Source organism: Geospiza fortis, unplaced genomic scaffold (assembly GCF_000277835.1).
Source record: "Geospiza fortis unplaced genomic scaffold, GeoFor_1.0 scaffold20, whole genome shotgun sequence".
Lineage (NCBI taxonomy): Eukaryota > Metazoa > Chordata > Aves > Passeriformes > Thraupidae > Geospiza > Geospiza fortis.
The window spans coordinates 2981488-3001744 of NW_005054374.1; the positions used below are offsets into that span (position 1 = coordinate 2981488).

At 37.0% G+C, this 20257-nt stretch overlaps 1 protein-coding gene across 2 annotated transcripts in view; it reads left to right on the forward strand.

Annotated features, from left to right (window-relative positions):
* The window catches only part of USP9X (ubiquitin specific peptidase 9 X-linked), a 69229-nt gene that overhangs the window by 41207 nt on the left and 7765 nt on the right, over positions 1–20257 (forward strand). The window contains exons 24-37 of one of the 2 annotated variants that reach the window (XM_014308583.2): positions 1652–1777; positions 3949–4115; positions 7283–7391; positions 7963–8109; positions 8239–8385; positions 9183–9405; positions 11789–12009; positions 12407–12597; positions 13028–13201; positions 15127–15268; positions 15440–16190; positions 16696–16819; positions 18006–18231; positions 19287–19416. In XM_014308583.2, the coding sequence (XP_014164058.1) occupies positions 1652–1777; positions 3949–4115; positions 7283–7391; positions 7963–8109; positions 8239–8385; positions 9183–9405; positions 11789–12009; positions 12407–12597; positions 13028–13201; positions 15127–15268; positions 15440–16190; positions 16696–16819; positions 18006–18231; positions 19287–19416 (2878 nt within the window). The remainder of the gene's footprint in view (positions 1–1651; positions 1778–3948; positions 4116–7282; positions 7392–7962; positions 8110–8238; positions 8386–9182; positions 9406–11788; positions 12010–12406; positions 12598–13027; positions 13202–15126; positions 15269–15439; positions 16191–16695; positions 16820–18005; positions 18232–19286; positions 19417–20257) is intronic. The other variant, XM_031060190.1, reaches the window with a different exon arrangement.

Consider the following 20257-nt stretch of genomic DNA (forward strand, 5'->3'; position numbering starts at 1 on the left):
CTGGATCCCTTGGTTTCCAGGGTGGAAGCCATAAATACTGTGTTTCTGTACTGAGTAGCAAATCTGCAAAACCATCTCCAAAACATTTCTGAGCTATCTAGATAGAAGATATTATTGTATCCTCATCTTGGTGTTGACAAGTTCACTATCCCTTGAGAACAAAGGGCAGTGTCTAAAGAAAACACAACATGCTGCACTGCAAGACTGAGCCATCTGCCTTCCATCAGTGATGGTTTTGCATCCATAGGTGTAAAATCAGCCAATTCAACTCTGATGTAATCAAATTTCTTCTATAGAAGAAGTATCTTCTGAGGTGATATGTGAGGAAAGGTTGTTTAATTCTGCCTTTGTCTTTCCTAGAGGCCTGCTAATAAATAAATAATTTTTCTTTCACCAAACACATCAAGCAAACAAAATCTGAATGTGTTTAACAGTATTGCTGTGGAAGATTTGTCTGTAATTTTATGAAATTATGAATACTGCTGTAGATCTAAATTTCATGTGTATTGTAGTTTGCCTTTGAAAGGTTTTTTTGCTTTTTCATGTTTTGATGGTCAAAGACTCTTTACAATGGATCTCACAATTAAAAAAAAATCTGACATAGTTTTCATAGGCCAGAGAGACAGCTTTAGCACAGAGAGGAATAGTTCACCTTTTTTAAAAAAGTTGATCCTTAAAGACTTTGAAACTACAATGAGATAAAAAAAACCCTTTTGTTTTTCTTGTGGCACTGTTGCTGTAAGGTTGCTTTGCTTGTGACAAATATAAAATACCTTTTTATTTTTCTTGGAAATACTGTTAATGTCCATATCAGTTCAAGAAGGCACATTGTTCAGGTTTCCTGATGCAGATACATACCTAGCTCAGCTTCTTAAGAGTCCCCTTTTTTCTTGTCTGAGCATTAGAAAAATGAAACTTGAAATCCATCTGTCTGCCTTCTGCTTTTAGAGATCACCTGTTTTTTGGACAATTCTGTTTTGAATACAGACTGCAGATAAGTTTTCTAGTTTTTTTGAAAGTTGATGTAAACCCTAAACAATAGCAATTGGAGTACGTTTTGTAGTGTGTGTATATCAGTAGAAACTACTGGATGTTACTCAGACCATGCACAAAGTACTGAGGAGTGACTCTGCATTCATTTAGTACATGAGCTGTGTCCTTATTCATGTTCAACCCTCTGTGTCTTGAACATGGATCAGTCCCTTTATATAATGATCACATACTTGATAACATCAGTGTGTTCAAGCTGGCTATCAGCTAGCACAGCATGGGGAGAAACCCTAAAATAAGTTCAACTTTTTACATTGCTTAAGAGGCTGGCTGCCTTCCAGGTGAATGCTTGGTGTTTTCTTGGGTTTCTTTCCTAAATAAAGAAGGTTTTAGCATTGAAATTGGTAGTTTCTGCTAAGTCTTAGAACCAGAGTTGCCTACATCTTACTTTAAAAAATTAAATTTTACATAAGTGAAGTATAAATACTCTTCAAGATACATCATCTGTTTTCTATTTAAGGGGAAAAAATCTTTGTTTTAACATTTTAAATCTTAAATTTTCTGTGAAATACATTTGTGGGAATTTAGAATCCATTGCAGTGTTATTTGCAGCTGTATTTCAATGTTGTTTTAGTTAATTTCTGGTTGGTTTTTTTTTCAGGCTTCAAAATACATCCCTGACATCTGTGTTATCAGGGCAGTACAAAAAATTGTTTGGGCATCAGGTTGTGGATCAGTTCAGCTGGTTTTCAGCTCGAATGAGGAAATTAGTAAAATCTATGAAAAGGTAAGAATTCCTGAACAGCTGCTTTTCTGTACTGTTTGTTTTTGTACAAAAGGGAATGGGTACAAAGGATTGACCTGGTCAGGTTTAGAGTGCAATGAGCTTTTAGGAGTGTACAATTATGTATTTCAGGATCTAGTATATCATTGTCATAGCACAGTTTAATTTTCTATTCCAAATTCCTTTCCTCAGTAACTGGTGGATTGTAACTTGTATTGTAAATCTGGTGAATTGTAACTTGAATTGTAAATCTGGTGTCAGTTAAAAAATGCACCAGTTCTGTAACATGTTTTCAGCCCAGTTAGATTCTGCATCTAAATAAGGAGTAAGCATTTCCTGCTAGGCTAATTTGTCTAGTCTTCAAACTTAAAAGGTCTGTTCTGCAGAAGTGATTCAAAGCATATGTGCAGTCTAGAATGAGAAAGAAGAGCAAAGTGATGTGAGAAGTATTGGGAAAAAAGATTTAATTGCCAATTCTGTATGACTTTTCTTCTTTTATTCATGGGTTCACATGTGGTTTACACAGCTGGTTTGGAGTTGGGAGTTCTGTATCAGTGGATTATCACACATCTTGTGTTTAAGTAATGTTACTTACAGTTACAGGAAATAATCTGGATTTGGACAGTGATTTTAAAAAAGCATCTTCCTATTTTTATCTTGTAAAATCAGGTTTAGTATTCATCAATACTTGCCTGAGAGTGAAAGGAAAAGGAATATGTAGGGAGGCTTAATTCTTGGTGTGTTTGCTGTTGTGGTTAAATGATCGATTGAAAGAAGAATATTTACTTCAGCAAAATGCAACACCTCTCCATTAGCTTTCACAGGGTTATAATGGCATCTGCTTCTATTGCTGTGAGCATGACTTCTTCATAAACTGGGGGTTGGGTTTTTTTTAGGTAATACTTCCATATAAAACATGGTTTAGTTGGTGTGACAGTCCAGGCATGTGAAGATAAACTTTTATATCTGTACATGGGATACTTTAAGAGCAGTAGTGCACTAGAGAAAGCATACCTGAAAGAAAAGGGGCCTAAATTTGCTTTTTAAAAATTAAGTATTTCATTGAGTGTAAACTGGACTTTGCCTTTCTCCTGGGTCCTTGCAGCTGTGCAGAAATTACTTTCCCTTCTAACCAGGGCTTCACTGCAGAGCAGGTGCAGTTCTGGACTTGCTGAAGGAATTCTGCTTTTGCTTTCTGATCTTGTGTCAGAACTGCCACATCCTCCTGCTGCAGTGCAGTGACTGCCTTTGATTTTTTAGTTATTGTGCATAGACAAAATAGTGTTTGCTGCCAGAGTGAGGCATATTTTGGCCTGTTCACAATTAGTTCTCTCCTCTGCATTGAAATCCCTTCTTTCTGCCTAGTTAATCTTGATACCTTTCCACATATAAAACAAATATTTAATGCCTGTAGTTGATGTGACTAACCTGCAGTTATGATTTATAAATGATAAATTGAGACCTGCTCACATTCAGTTTCTTTGGAACTTCTTGAATGTAATTACTTGTAGATGGAGGAGAGGTTTGCCATTATTCTCAAAGTGTTTAGGTTAAGACATAACCTGTGCACCAATTAGAGGTAATATTATTTTCTGTGTCAAAAATCATGACAGCAGCTATGTTTAAAACTTGAACTTAAACTCTTTCCTCTTTCTGAAAAATAGCAAAGTGATTTACAAATTCTAGCAATACTAAAAAGCTTTTGGTCAAATAAGTTGTGTCAAAGCCTTGTAAAAGTGAGTTGATGAATTAATTATACAGCACTATAGCCTTTCTCTGTTTAAGTAGTAGAGTTTTCCAAGTTTAAAATGCCATTTTTTGAGTGGTAAAGAAAAACAAAACAAAAAAATCTTGAACAAAACCCCAGATGCAAACCAAGAAAAACTCCCAACAGTACTAACTGATGTAACTGTTGCCCACAGTTGTCCTATTACCTTCTGTCTCCATAAGTTCATGCTTGACATCCTCCAATGAGAAGCACAATTCTGGAAGTTCAAGTCATCCCACATAGTGCTTTGGCTCAGATATGAGTGCATAAAATAGTTGGCACTGATAATCACTTAGTATACAAAGCTGTGGTTTGTGTTTGTGTTCAGTGATATACCTTGGAGCCAGTTGCATTTCTTGGGATTGTTTTCTGTACCCACTTTGTGCACTCTTGTTTGTTTTCACAGACAAATGCAGGAAATGAACCAGACATGGAAGATGAACAAGTTTGCTGTGAAGCCCTGGAGGTGATGACCCTGTGCTTTGCTTTGATTCCAACAGCACTGGATGCTCTCAGTAAAGAGAAGGCGTGGCAGACATTTATTATTGATTTACTATTGCACTGTCACAGCAAGTAAGTTTTGGTCATATCTATTATTTTACAATTCAAAATTAATATGAAGCCTAAATGCAGAGCAGTGGCTTCAGCCCATCTGAAATTGTGAAGTATTGGGTGTTTTCAAAAACCATCTAGATGGAAAGTTAATGTGTTATTAAACTTGGTTGCCAGTGCTTTGATCTGTTACTAAAGAGTTAATTTTAATTTTTTAAGATATTGTTGTTTCATGAGTATTCTAACTTTTCTTTGAGAAATGACAGAGATCCGAAATTAGTAGTGTCTTAAGTTTTTCAGTATATTTTAAAAGGGTCAGATTATGGTGCTCTCAGATGAATGGGGTCAGAATTTGAGCAGAATTTGGTTTTTGGGGTTTTTGACTTTTGGATAAACAGGTTGAAAGATCTTATGTTTAGGAATATTTGCCTTAGCGAAAGGATCTAGTATCATCACAGCATCTCTTTACAGTGAGCTCTTTGCACACATTGGTGAAACTGAAGGGTTACCAGAAATACCACAAGCTTTATTAGTTTGCAACCTGTGGTACAGGGTGTTGAATTTTTAGTTTCACTGAAAATACTTCATACTTCACTGAAAGTACTTCCATACTTGCTTGTATCACTCATCATATGGAAAAACAGTTCATACTGTCAGTACAAGAAGCTACCACTTCTCTCATATGCCTATAAAACGTGATAATCTCACGTAGAATGGTGCAACTGTTCATTGTTACATGGTAAAAGAGCATAAGCATGAGTGGAAACAGAAGACTGCTTTGTAAATTAAGATGGTGAAGTTGAACTAAGCTGCTGAAAAGTTCCTCTTCTGAATTAATGTGGAAACAAATCAGTGTTTGCGGTGCAGAGAAAGTTTAGCAAATACCAGACAGATCTCTGAATATCCTTCCACAACTATTGTTCTCTAATCTCCTATGCTCAATCAGAGAACAATGTGAGTAAAAATATGCATGTGAGAAAATATTTTTGGTGCTCCATGAAAGACAAAGACAGAAGATGACCAAGTTAGATCTCACAAATAGGATCTTGCCAGAAAAGATCAGGTGGATTGTTGGTTTTTCAGAGTTTGACTGGGACTTCTATTTCCTCAGAGCATAACCATGTTATACCTCTAAACTGAGAAACAGAATGCAAAATGTTTAATACTAAATGCTAGAGTAGCTTTTCTCCTGCAAGGTAATTGATTTTGTAATGGTGTCCTCTGAATGCAAGACCAGCTTAGTTAAGAGGAGATAGCCAAACAGTCCTAAATAATCCTGGAACCCAGGGGTGTTCTGCTGATCTCTGCAAAGTGTTTGGTGGCCACATGTATGTGGCCTAAATGCATGAAAATTCTTTGTGCTGGTGTAAAGCAATGGCACTTGCACCCACTGAAGGGACTGTCTTGTATGAACTGAACAGAGACCTGTGTCCTGGAGCTCTCAGTAGGGCAGGATTCAGGTTTGCCAGCCTTAAGGGGGGTGCTTTGACCTCCGGCTATTCCTCCTGCTGAGTATGAGTTCATTGTGCCAGCTCTGTGCTGTCATCATGTGTCTAAACCAGCATGAGATGCTTAAGAGCTCTTAGATGGTTACAGCTTCACAGAAATGTAATACCTGTGTTCAAACATTGCATACTCAGAAACATAACAGAGTGAGGCATGTCACATTGGTCACATTTCTCACTGTGGGAAAATATCACCTTTGTCTATTTCATTCTGCCTTGAAGTGCACAGAGCTGAGGAGTATCTATGTGATGTGTCCCAAGCAGTTGAAGGATTGTATCTTAAAATAACTTTCTGTGAGGTGTTCTACAAAAACTTCAGCTCAGCAATCAGACCCCATAAAATGTCAATTATTGTTAAGAACAAAACAGAGCAGCCCCACCCCACAGTCTGGTGCAACTCAGAGCAGAGTAGGAGAACTTGCAAAGATCAGGGAAGGGTGACAAGGGAGATCAAAGCTCTGCAATGGCTTCCATCTGAGGAACAGCTGACTAGCTGGGGGCACTTCATACTGGAGGAGAGATGAATGGGGGGAGGAGAATACTACAGAGACCCTTAAAATTAGAATTAGCAAAGGGAGAACAAGTGGAGAGCTGTGTTTCTTTGTATAAGACCTTCTTGAGCATAACATTTAAGCAGTGCAAACCTTCAGTTTGGAAATGGTTTGAGGAGTTCTTTCATGTACTTGTCCAGTGAGGACTATGAAATATTGCTCTTGGTAGTTTTCTTGAACCACAGATTGTTAGAAGCTGAGAGAACATTCTGGAGAAGTGACTCTGCGTGATTCCTTCTTCTTGTGCACTTTGCTTTGTGCATGGTAGTAGAGATGGTGCTCAGCCAGGTGCATCTTTGCTCTGACCTCTAGGTCATCCTAATGTGGCTTTGAAATCACAGTTAACCACACATGAAAAAGCTCTGAAGGGAAGAGGATTCTTTGGTGTGCTCTCCACCCTGACTCCATGGGCACAAAACAGAGACAGCCACACCAAACAGGCACTGCAAAACTCAGTTTTTCATATGTTGAGATACTTCCATGAAATCATTCATTCAGCATTCATTTGTAGTCTCTTCCCACACAAAAAGAGTTGCTCCTAACAGTTTTTACAAGGCATACTGCTCAGACAATTAATCCTACAACTTGAAGAAAAGGATTTGCCCTAATTTTTTTTAGGTTTTTTTTTTTAATTATAGCCACTTGAACTTTTAGGACGGTCATCATCTCTCACATCTTACTAATGATAAATTTTGATCACTTCAGAGATATTCAGCAAACTGCTGCAGTGACACATAAAAGCAGTTTTACTGGAGTAGCTCTGGTTTGTACCTGGTTTTACCAGGTACAACTGATGCTTGATTAGGAAAAAAATTATTTAGGATTGCAAATTGTTGTGTTATGCAATATTTGCTGTCAGTTGCAAAGGTGTAGTTGCTAGGTGTTTCTAAGTTTCTTTTTCTTTTACCTTTAAATATTTGATTTGTGGAACAGGTTTTGTAATATAATTCATGCATCTGAAATTTCACTGCAAGGAGAAATAATATGATGGGTAGGGCATAATTAAACTACTCCTGTTTCCTACATTATGTACAGTTTTAGAAAATGGCATTAAGCAGATAAACACAAATTTAATTAATGTCCTGTTTGGATAGGGAGGTTGAATTTAATGTTTCTATTCAATTATTTCCAGAACCGTTCGTCAGATGGCACAGGAGCAATTCTTTTTAATGGCTACCAGGTGTTGCATGGGACAGAGACCTCTCCTTTTCTTCATTACCCTGCTGTTTACTGTTCTAGGGGTAAGTTTTCAGAGATAAAGTCTTCAGTATGGGAATGTATGTAAAAAGTAATAGGACAAAATACCTGCAAGAAAGGACAAATTGCTATTAATAACAGTCACTATAATGTAGATTGCTTCTGACTTACAGACAAATAGCACAGATGATTTCCATTTGAGCTAGATCAGGGGAAAAGGGACTCTTGCATTTTCTGATAAGAACATGAACAGTAGGCTTTAATGTCTGCATTTGATCTTTGGTGATTGCTAACCTTTACGTAAAAATCATTAGCAGGTTAGAGAATACCTGCAGTTAGTGCCTTCTCCTACTGGTCCTGCCAGGACTTTCCAGCTTATGGCTCTCTTGAACATTTGATCAAAAGTTTTGATTTGGTTTTCTTTTTCCCATTCAGGTATAGAAATTGCTGCTAAAATAGTTGAGAAGTCGTTCATCAGCAGCTAAATACAATTTTAAACTTCTAATAAACTTACACTTGTTTTCTTTTACATTTACTGGGAGTTTCAAGGGAAATATGTTGGTGTTGCACTGTAAGTAAAAGGACTTACAAATTTTTTGCTTTTGGTTTACACAGAGCACTGCAAGAGAGAGAGCTAAGCATTCTGGAGACTACTTCACCCTCTTAAGACATCTTCTTAACTATGCTTACAACAGTAATATTAATGTACCCAATGCTGAAGTTCTTCTCAATAATGAAATTGACTGGCTTAAGAGAATCAGGGTAAGTTTCAGGATCAGCTTATTCCTGATAATTAGGTTTTTGCTGCAAAACTGTAAACTTTCTTGTAAACTGCAGTTCTGAGCTTAATATTTGCTGTTTGGAGTATCCTAAATTTCTCTTAAATGGCAGGATGAAGTAAAAAGAACAGGGGAAACAGGTGTCGAAGAAACGATCTTAGAGGGTCACCTTGGAGTAACAAAAGAGTTGTTAGCATTCCAGACACCTGAGAAGAAATACCACATTGGTTGTGAAAAAGGAGGTGCTAATCTCATTAAAGTAAGTTCAAGTTTTTTGACCTCTGGAGGGGATTTTTTTCTCTTTGTGGTGTTTTGGGGGTGAGAAGGAGATTGATTTTTGGGGTTTTTTATTGTTTATTTTTACCTATAAATAAGTAAAAAAGAAGCTTGTGCATTGTATGCATAAAAACACTTTTAATTGGAGTTTAATGTTTTCTTAAAAATAATTAAATTGCATGTTTCATTCATAAAGTGTATTTAACATCTACATTCTTACTTAAGTACTGTATTTAACATTTTAATTCTTTTTCCAGTACTTGACAAACATCACACAAAGATAGTGAGATACTGTCTCACTGTACAGGACTGCTTTCCTTCATTACCTCTGTAATGGCTTTCCTGCACTGTTCTTAATTAGTGCTATTAATGCTTAGGGCACGTTTGAACAAATGCCTCACATCTGAGCATCTCTTTAATCAGACATGTTTTCTTTGTACCTCTGATATTATAGAGCAGGAGTGTTGGTTTTTCAGCACTAATTGATAAAGGGCTTTGTATATAATATTGGTTTTGCAAAAGAAATTTTTTACCCATCAAGAACAGTACAGATTTATTTTTAACTAAAGAGTGGGGAAGTGGGTTTGCAGGGAACCACTTTAGAATGGAGTTCTTCTGTTCTGAGTTGAAAAGCTCATTATGCTATTGGTCTCAGTTTTTACTCTTTTTTTTTTTTTTTTTGTTAAGTACCCCTATGGTTCTCAGACATTCATTTATGTAATAACCCTTATAAAAATAATTTCCATGGTAACCAGTGATTTATTGGTTTTTTTTTTTCAGGAGTTGATAGATGATTTCATCTTTCCAGCATCCAATGTTTATCTACAATACATGAGAAATGGAGAATTGCCTGCTGAGCAGGCCATACCAGTGTGTAGTTCACCAGCCACTATTAATGCTGGCTTTGAGCTCCTCGTTGCACTAGCAGTTGGATGTGTGCGAAATCTCAAGCAGATTGTAGACACGTTGACTGAAATGTATTACATAGGTACAGCAATCACTAGTATGTAATACTTTTTAATTATCTATTTTCTACTCTTTAATGTATATATCATGTATAGGTTTTGTTTATATTATCCACTGAACCAAGTGCTGAGTTTTTTAGTTCGTGGTTTGTTTGTGGCTGCTTTTAATGCTGCAAAATCAGTTTGCCAGTGTAGGCTTTATTTGTTTTTCTTTATGCAGTAAATATACTGACCTGCATTCCATGGTCACATCCAAATTCCAGCCCCTGTCACAGCCTGACCCTTTTTGTCCCAGTCTCTGACTACTCCCCTTTGTCCATACCAACTCCCAGGACCCTCATTCTGTCTGTATCTTCTATTTCTATCTCATCATTTCAGACTCTTGCTAACCAATCCCAGAGCCTTTCCAGGTATCTTCAGCTTAGTTTTAGAGCCAGTTTTTTGGTTGCTTGCCTGATTTTTCATCATCACCCACACACAGACACAGGTCCTCTGTCTTGCTTCTCTTTTTAGTTCTGAACTCATTCTCTGCTTCTCATAGTCCTTTTTCAGGCTCCTTTTTGGCCTTGTCTCAGCACAGCTCTGCACTGAAAGAACTTTCTCCCTCTCACTGGAGAAAGACTGTAGCGATTGCTGTCTGTTCAAAAATGTTAGTGCTTCAAAAACTGATAGTCAAGTGAAACTTGGGCTGATTTTCACAAGGATGGGAAAAGGCTTGTTTTTAGCACAGATTATTGTTGTCATAAAATGAACCATTTCTTAAAAATGATCAAGCAGGAAGATATTTTCTCCAGCCCTAAAGGGACACTGAAACCATTCTGGTGTAATATTAACAGGGGAAGCGAAAAAAATCACCAACCACCAAACAAAATCCAAACACCATCAAACTAAGGAAACCCAAGCTCATATGGTGAGAAAGGCTGGGAGAGTTGGGGTTGTTCAGCCTGGAGAAGGGAAGCCTCCAGGGGTACCTTATTGTGACCTTCATTACTTAAATGTGGCTTGTAAGAAAGATGGAGAAAAAGTTTTGTAGCAGGGCCTGTAGTTACACGACAAGAGGCAATGATTTTAAACTGAGAATAGATTTAGATTGGACACAAGGAAGAAATTCTTCACTGTGAGAATGCTGAGACACTGGAACAGAAATTCTTCACTGTGAGAATGCTGAGACACTGGAACAGAAATTCTTCACTGTGAGAATGCTGAGACACTGGAACAGATTGCCCAGTTGTGGATGCCTCATCCCAGAAGTGTTCCAGGCCAGGCTGGATGGGGTCCTGAGCAATCTGGTCTAGTGGAAGATATCCTGGCCCATGGCAGGGGGTTGGACTAGATGATCTTTAAAGGTCCTTCCAACCCAAACCATTGTGTGATTTAACAGATGTTTAAACTCATAGAGTTGAGCAAACCCATAAGCAACTAAAAATAGTATCCAAAAGTGGAAATTGTCCACTACCTCTCAGAGTGTCAGAGCTACTTGCTTGAATGGTGTTGTCAGTGAGTCACTTGAGGTTTTTCAGTCTCCTCCTGTTCAGTTCCATCTCAGATGAATAAACTAAAAGGGCAGCTTTATGGTTTTCCCCTCTGCCTCATCTTTCTTTCTTCACCCTTTTCTGTTGGGAAGTAGTGTATTTCTTATCACCTCACAGTTAGGGGGATTTCATGACATTCTCTCCCATTCAAGTTTGATAAGCACAACAGAACACCAGATCTCTGTGGTATGTCAGACAGGAGAGAGAACAAATGTATGAACTGTGCATGCTCTGGGATTCATATACCAAATCTGCTTGTAAATAAATATGCATGCTGTCTTATATCAGAATTATTAATATCAAGTTTTTTGTGTTAAAACTACAGACAGAACAACAGGTTAGCTTAGGTGATCATAAATGTTCTCAAAGAGATGTGAGGGACCTGAAAGAGAAGACTCTGGAGGAAAAAAATATATATCAAGTTATATAGAAAGCATTTGCTAAAACTGTTTCCCATCCTGGCAAGAAAAAGTGAGACTTTAGTGAAATTGTATAATTTTTTGAAAGATCATAAATTTTTGAGAGTACTATAATTTTTAGAAGGTTTATAAATTGATTATATATTCTGTATTCATTCAGCTGAATTCTTCAGCTAAGAAACTTGCTGGTATTGAGGAAAAACTTCTGTTTCGTATATAAATAGACTAAATTTTTGCCTGGCCACCTCTTTAGTTATGCAGTTATGTTGTAGTAAGATTACAGATAGAACAGTGCCTCACAGAAGTTGTGTTAATTTTAGCAATTAAGTTGTATGATGGAACATTGGTTTTTATTAAATTGCAGTATTATACAGACTAATAATAATATGCAACTGCCCTTTGCTGCATTGATGTTTTCTTTGTTTTATAACAAACCAATTCCCTGACCACTCTCTGCTGTTTCCTCTTAGCTTGTGAAGCACTCACAGAATGGGAATATCTGCCACCTGTTGGGCCTCGGCCACCAAAGGGATTTGTGGGACTGAAAAATGCTGGTGCCACTTGTTACATGAATTCTGTCATTCAGCAGCTGTACATGATTCCAGCCATCAGGAATGGGATTCTTGCAATAGAAGGCACAGGCAGTGATGTAGATGATGACATGTCTGGGGATGAAAAGCAGGACAATGAGGTAAATTTAATTATATAAAATTATCTAATCTTTAAATTGTAATTACTTTTTTTATGAAAAGGTTGTAATAAATTTCAGTTGCTAATCAATCACTTTGATTTCCACTGATACCTGTGGGGAAAATAGGATAATATTTCATACTTGAATAGGTTTACTGCCAGAGGGGCACTTCAGAAGATCCAGGTGGCAGGCTTAGCAGAATTTCTCCTCAGGCATTTCTGCTGGAAAGCACTGCACCTTATTTCAGCCACCACAACTTTGTTAATGCAAAAAAAGACAGTATTTGGGTTTTCAGCTGAGTATGAAACACCTTAGATTGTCAGATTAAACAAAGGATAAAACTAACTATGCGACAGCTACATATGGAAGTGAATTGCACAAATTTTCTGCTTTTCAGAGCAATGTTGACCCACGAGATGATGTGTTTGGTTATCCACATCAGTATGAAGATAAACCAGCACTGAGCAAAACTGAAGATAGAAAAGAGTACAATATTGGAGTTTTGAGGCATCTCCAAGTAATTTTTGGCCATTTAGCAGCTTCCAGGCTACAGTACTATGTACCAAGAGGGTTTTGGAAACAGTTCAGGTAAGTAGAAAATTGAGTATTGATGTTGATTCACTGGATCACTGAAGTGCAAAAAAGCGAATCATAGTAGAATGGCAATGATGTAAAGTGTAAATTAGCAGAAGTAGTGCAGCTTTATCTGCCTTTTCACCATTCTGTTAGAATGATAGAAGTCTGTTAATAAACTATGTTTACAGCAGGGTGGTTCTTTCGAATTTTACCAGTTTTTGATAGTGAGACTTTGAATTAAGTATTAAGTTATACACAAGAGCTTGTTTTCACTTACCAGAAAGTGTCAGGGACAGAACAACAGATCGTATAGTACATCAAAAACCAGTAGTTTGGCTCTTCAAGGAGGAGGGTTTAGGAGCTTGAATCATATATTTTTTCAAAAAGAAATTATTGTCAAACAAACCAAAAAATATTTGACAAAATATGCTTTCATTTTCAGACTCTGGGGTGAACCTGTAAATCTACGTGAACAACACGATGCTTTAGAATTTTTTAATTCATTGGTGGACAGTTTAGATGAAGCTTTAAAAGCTTTGGGTCACCCAGCAATGTTAAGTAAAGTTTTAGGAGGGTCCTTTGCTGATCAGAAGATTTGTCAAGGATGCCCACATCGGTAAGTGTTGAAGATTTTAATCTTTTTTAATAGAAAAACAATGCATGTTTGTGTACTTATAAAAGGAATTAGAGTCAAGAATGGGCTTTTTGTGTGGGTTTTTTAAGCTAATAGATTTTACTACCTTATTTTTTCTACAGCTGAACATTCATTTGTCTACAAGTACCTTGAAGTACTTAATCATTATTGCTTCTACTTCACAGATTGTATGTGAAGCATTGTGTATTGATCAAGGCAGGAAAAGATTATGTTTTTTCATGCTAAAAGTGAAAACAATTGTAGGGACCAAACGCAATGTAGAAAATTTTAATACCTGGCCAACAATTGCTGCTGTCTTTGGTTTTCCATAAAGACAATTGCTGTCTTTGGTTTTCCATAATGTGTGTTTAGAGCTGAGCCAAGTAGGAGTCTTCCGTTCCAATGAGTAAACTGTTCATACTCACCATGTAACCTGTAATTAAGGTCAGTGGTGTAGAAAGTTCATCTTTTTCTTAAGACTTCTGCTGTATTTGTAGGTATCTTTAAATGTGAATACTGAAATTCAGTTTTGCAGAAGGCATGTAAGAAACCACCCATACCAAATCAGACTGCAAGTCTGTAGCTCACTGTTTTGATGATGGTTATTAATGAAGGAGTAGAACTCAGTGTTGTAAAGTTTTAATTCCCCAGACTTTTTAATTTGTCTCTCTTTTTATGATGGATGGTTAAAATTGCATGCAAAATTCAGGATGACTTAATGATGAACTTTTTTTTTTTAGCATTTGGCTTTTTTTTATTATTGTGTTTATTTCTGTCACTATCAGTTGGCCTTCTTACTGTTCAGATCATGTGTGATTCTTTACCAGTACATACCTCTGTACATTGCCATTGCAAATTGTCTTTATTTTGAAAGCTGACCATTTCCTTTAACTTCCAGTTAGCAATTAAAATACTGGAAAAATTATACAAATTGATTTTATTGTTGTAATCTTTCAATTTCAATTGATCTAATGTATGAATAAGAATAATTTGTAAAGTGAAGATCTTAGGTTTCATGGGTTACAGTGAGTGACTAGAAGTGAGTTGAAATACTGCAAGGTAAAATGATAGCACTGATTTCACCTTCTGTGCAATGGGTAGTGAAATGGCGGATCCAGACCAGAAGCAGTGTGAGTTACCATTCATTCTTGATATTATGTATTATCCTGAAGTAGTTCTGTGTTTTCTGAACTCTACTGGATTTGCATAATGTTACTTATTAACAAAAATGTAGTTTAGGGAGGAGAGAACTGATAGTAACTAAACTGTGGATTTGTGTATGGCAAATTAAAAGCCTTTATATTTTTTGTAGGCTATTTATTGGATGAATGAATATTGCTGTTGGTTGAAGTGTTTCTAAATATTTATTTATTCATCCTTTGAATGCTTGATTGAAATCAGGGAAACAGGCCCTTCAGGGTTACACTGAAATAGATGTGGCTTTTTAAATTTATTCATCACTTCTTTATTTTAAAAACAAAATGTTGCTTCCAGGATGTATCAGCTGGTTGTCTCTCAAGCATTGCTGGCTCATTGCTAAAGATTTGTTCACAGATTATATTTAGAACATGATGTCAAAGCCAGTCATAAACATTCAAAGAGATTTTATGAAGATGGTGATTCAAGGTTTTTTAGATAGAAAATAAAAAGGCTTTTTTGTTGTTTTTTTTTTTGCTGAACTGGCATCTGTTTTGAACTGTTGTCTTTAGGTGTGATACAGTATTTGCATTTATCACTTTATTTCCTGACTATAAAAATACAGTGTGCAGATACTGTAATGTAACTATAGGAAAACTGCAGTAAAAAAGAGTTCAGTTCCTTTACTACTTACACACTGTAGCACAAGTAAAACATGAAAAGTTGAACACATTCCTGCCTTTCTCATACATTTACCTGTTCATTGCTAGGTACGAGTGTGAGGAATCCTTCACAACTCTGAATGTAGATATAAGGAATCACCAAAACCTTCTTGATTCTTTGGAGCAGTACGTCAAAGGAGATTTATTGGAAGGTGCAAACGCATATCATTGTGAAAAATGCAACAAAAAGGTAATGATTCCTTATATTTTTAATTTGTGTACAGCTGTGATGTTACAGCTGTACTAAGTTCAGTCTTAGTTCATGTTTGGGGAGAAAAGTAATTCATTACTCGGTTTGGTATTTGGTGAGAGTAAATGAATGGAAATTTGAGAGCTTGTAACTGTTCATGTCCTTTTTTAGGTGGATACAGTGAAACGCTTGTTGATTAAGAAGTTGCCTCCAGTTCTTGCGATCCAGTTGAAACGATTTGATTATGACTGGGAAAGGGAATGTGCAATCAAATTCAATGATTATTTTGAATTTCCACGAGAACTGGACATGGAGCCTTACACAGTGGCAGGTGTAGCAAAATTGGAAGGGGATGATGTGAATCCTGAAAATCAGATAATACAAAATGAGCAGTCAGAAAATGAACACTCTGGGAGCACAAAATACAGACTTGTGGGTGTACTTGTGCACAGTGGCCAGGCCAGCGGTGGACATTACTACTCTTACATTATCCAGAGGAACGGTGGAGATGGTGAGAAGAACCGGTGGTACAAATTTGATGATGGAGATGTGACAGAGTGTAAAATGGATGACGATGAAGAGATGAAAAATCAGTGTTTTGGGGGAGAGTACATGGGCGAAGTGTTTGATCACATGATGAAGCGAATGTCCTACAGGCGCCAGAAGAGGTGGTGGAATGCTTACATTCTTTTTTATGAACGCATGGACACGATAGACAAAGACAATGAACTAATAAAATATATTTCAGAAATCGCTATCACCACTAAACCCCACCAGATTAAAATGCCCTCGGCCATCGAGCGAAGCGTGCGCAAGCAGAACGTGCAGTTCATGCACAATCGGATGCAGTACAGCCTGGAATATTTCCAGTTCATAAAGAAGTTGCTTACTTGCAATAGTGTCTACCTAAACCCTCCTCCAGGTTAGTATGGTAGTGTGATAATTATGGATTCATTTTTTACAAGAAGAATTTTGGTCTGTGTGGCCGAGGATTTATCTAGCCAGTGAAAATTTGGTGTGTCCTGCTTTGAATACTCCTGTCCTTCTGCAATTGAGCACCTCTTGTTGAGTTGTTCATCAGTGGTAACTTGCCTGAATATTTAGCAAAAAATACTTGGATAAACTATTGGCTATTACTCAGTTGCTGTACTAAATCAAGTTAAAATACTCAAGTTCGAGGGCTCTTTTGTTGAAAACAGTTCTCAAAGGTGAGATGCTGAATTTGTAAAAGACATATGTTAGCCTCCAGGTACCTGTATTAAAGCTTACATTTTCAAGTGATACATTATAGAAGCTAGGGGCTATTTTGATCAAGTTTCTTCTAAAATTGGAGCACGATGTCAGACAAAACAGTAATCTGAAATCAGTTAAATTATTAAAAATTGCTTTTACTTTGTCTACATGTGAGTATTCTGATTTTTCTTTAGGACAAGATCATCTGTTGCCTGAAGCAGAAGAAATAACTATGATTAGTATTCAGCTTGCTGCTAGATTTCTCTTCACCACAGGATTTCATACAAAGAAAATAGTCCGTGGCCCTGCTAGTGATTGGTATTTTGTCTTTTAACAACAATTACGATTTTGGAAGTTTGATGTCTGTTAAAAGATCTCATTTAGATCCATGGTGAAGGTGCATGTGAAAAGGGGAAAATTTGAATAGAAAATACTGGGAAGAATTTGAACCTTGAAATGTCCTGCTGATCTGAATAGCTTCAAATTTCATTTTCGAGCAGAGCTTAACTCTGTCTTTTAAAAAGAATAAAAGAATGGAAGCTGTCACTAGCACAGAACTAACAGGTTATGTTTTCTGACAAATTCAGAATGGTTTTTACATTGTTTTAGTAGTTTTAAACAAAGCTCTTTACAAACCATTGTTGCAGCTTATATTTGAATTCTGTTTGTGAAATATGTATAGTAGTCTTTGAGACACTGTTGGCAGAGTACTTTATGTACATTGCTAGAGGGCCTGTAATTCAAATGCACACTGTGACAAACAGTCCCATCTTACTCATTTTAGTCTTTCAGCTGGGTGGGGAGAGGAGTGTGGGTTACTGCTGGTCAAATTGGACAGAAAATCTGGTATTCATGGCCAGTAGTTTACCAGCTACTAGTAAGTAGCTGTGTAATAATGACAAATTCATACCTCCAGCAGCAACTTCCAGAGTAGCTTAAGTTACTCATTTTAATTTAAGATATTAAAAAGAGTTCGCCTGCTGAAAGGACAGAGTAATGCAAGGCCCTCGCTGAAACAGATGTTTTATTCTTTGGGTATTGGTTTTTCATTTTGTGGGGCTTTGGCTTTTTAAGGTCTCTAAATGAAACTATAAATTCTTGTTAGATTACATATTTAGTTGTGTGTTGTATATGAAATCCACCTGTGTTCTCTGCTGCTCACCCTCTCCCCCAGTTCCAGTACAGAGACAGTGGTGGCTGCCAACATAGGACCTGCTTTAGGTAGTTAGGGGGTGTAATGCTGTCTTAATTCTTATAGGTGATAGAAGTAAAATGCTACAGTTCAGTGTTAGGTTTTTAATTGAAGCATATCTTCCATTTCTGATTGCTCATAAGAGTATCACTATAAGAACTACAAAGTATCTAATTAGAATCATCTTGTGAACAAAAATGATTGGATATCACCTTTAAAACCCATATTTTCTTCAAATTCTGCAAAAGAACATGTCTGCCAGAATTCCCTAATGTCTGCATTTGGTCCTAACTGTGCCATCTCCTGTTCCAGGTATGATGCCCTGTGCATCCTGCTCCGTCACAGCAAGAATGTACGTTTTTGGTTTGCACACAACGTCCTTTTTAATGTTTCAAACCGCTTCTCTGAGTATCTCCTGGAATGCCCCAGTGCAGAAGTGAGGGGTGCATTTGCAAAACTTATAGTATTTATTGCACATTTTTCATTGCAAGACGGACCATGTCAATCACCTTTTGCCTCTCCTGGACCTTCCAGTCAGGTATTTAATTTTCTAATGAAAAGCTTTTGAAACTTATTCTTATTCTTCATTATAAGCATTTAAGGTAAAGTAAACTTTGGAGCAGATGCACCAGTATTGGCTGGAAAGATGTGGAGCCCATCTGCATTACGAAACAGGATGTAATTCAGTCAATTAGAGTTGCTGTCAGAGGGTTCAGTTTCCCCTCATTTGTAAATCTCTGTGACGGCTCAGTGAGACCTTTGAGCTGGGAGTGTGAAATCTGAAAAAAAAAAGCGGTGGTTATTTTAGTGAAGTAGTGTCTAGGGAAATGAACCCTTGTTTTTATTTAGAACTGTAAAACAAACCAACCCCCACAAACAAACAAACAAACGCACTAACCTGAAAACCTGCAGGAGTTCCCTATGTTTTAATCCCATGTATCTTGCAAAGTGAAATTGTCAAAAATTGTAACTTAGTGTAGGAGTAGACAGTGAATTGCCTGATTTTACACACCTAAAATTGACAAACAACAAAAAAAAGCCTACATCTTATTGTGATACTTGTGATAATAATGTTTGAAAGATCAACTTTTTGAGCCTTTGCTTTGTCATGTTTTAATGTGTCTTTTTGCTTGCATGGTCCCATTTACCTTCCCAGAATGTTTTCACTACTGTGTCCAGCAAAAGAATTTGTTAAGAATTAAGTTGAAGCTCTCTAGGCTTAGGAAGTGTTCTGTGTTGTGAGGTACTTGAGATATACCTGTAGAGGTGATTTGGTTGTCTTAGTCTACAAAGTTAATAGTGGAATTGCATGTGTGTTTCTTGAGTATTTAGGTCTATCTGCTATTGGAAAAAAAGCCCAGTTAAAAGTTTCTGTAGCTATAGTTTATTGGACTTACACAGTATCGAGTGATGGGAGTCTTACTCCCCGTGTCTTTTTGTCTGAGACACTCAAGAACAGCTGCTGCCACTTTGGAGCTTGTATAAATCCCATACCTTGTAACCACTTCTGTTTTCTGTCGTAGTAAAAAGTAGAAACTAAATCAAGATATGATAGATTCAGCCACTAACAGTAGAACTTGTTTCTTTCTGTAGGCTTACGATAACTTAAGTTTAAGTGATCACTTACTGAGGGCGGTACTGAATCTTCTGAGAAGGGAGGTATCCGAGCACGGGCGCCACTTGCAGCAGTATTTCAATCTGTTTGTGATGTATGCCAATCTAGGTAAGCAAATTGCTTTTACTGACAACACTGTAATAAACTGGGGCTTTATTGATGATCCAGTTACTGAGATAACAGCAGGAAGATCCAGTTTTCCATCCTTAGGCAGATTGTTATAGTTATGTGTCATATAAATGCTCCCTAGCATCTGTGTTCCTCTTCTTTGGAGTTTGGGGCTTCAGTCTCCCTGTCATCCATGGAAGATAAACATGAGAAGCTTGGAGCTGTAAAACAGTGTCCTGCTGAGAGGGTGGGGGTGAAATTATAAAATACTTGACTGTTGCTGTTTATCAGCTCATGTGCAGGAAGTAGACAATTTTAAATGAATTTAATTTCCTATCTCTAAAATTAATCTAGACAATTGTGTTGATTTAATTACAATTGTAATGGCTGTTGCTTTCATATATTTTGCCTACCAAAGCATTCTCTGGCAGGTTTCTGTCATGACACCAGAGTAGAATTAGTGTCATGGCAGAGAAGAGAGATGCAATTCTTATGCTCAACTTCTCTTTTCTTCTTCACTAGCTTTTCATAGTCAGTGTAGTTCAGACCTCTGAGTACTCTCCTACTCAGAGGCCAGATAGGAAAATACAATTTTATTTGTGAGTCTGATCATTATCACGATCTACCCTGCAGAGATAAACCTGGAAATACTAATACAGTAAACAGTTGTCCTTGTCTCACTACTGTTACCTGAAGGCTTCTGAATGAGTGTAGAGTCCATTCAGCAAAAACCACAATAACATCATTCCTGCATTTTTTGGAAAAGATTAAACTGTATGACATTTTGAGAAATCAAATAGTAGATTGTTCACATCAGAGCAAGTGAGAGGTCAGTTCTGCA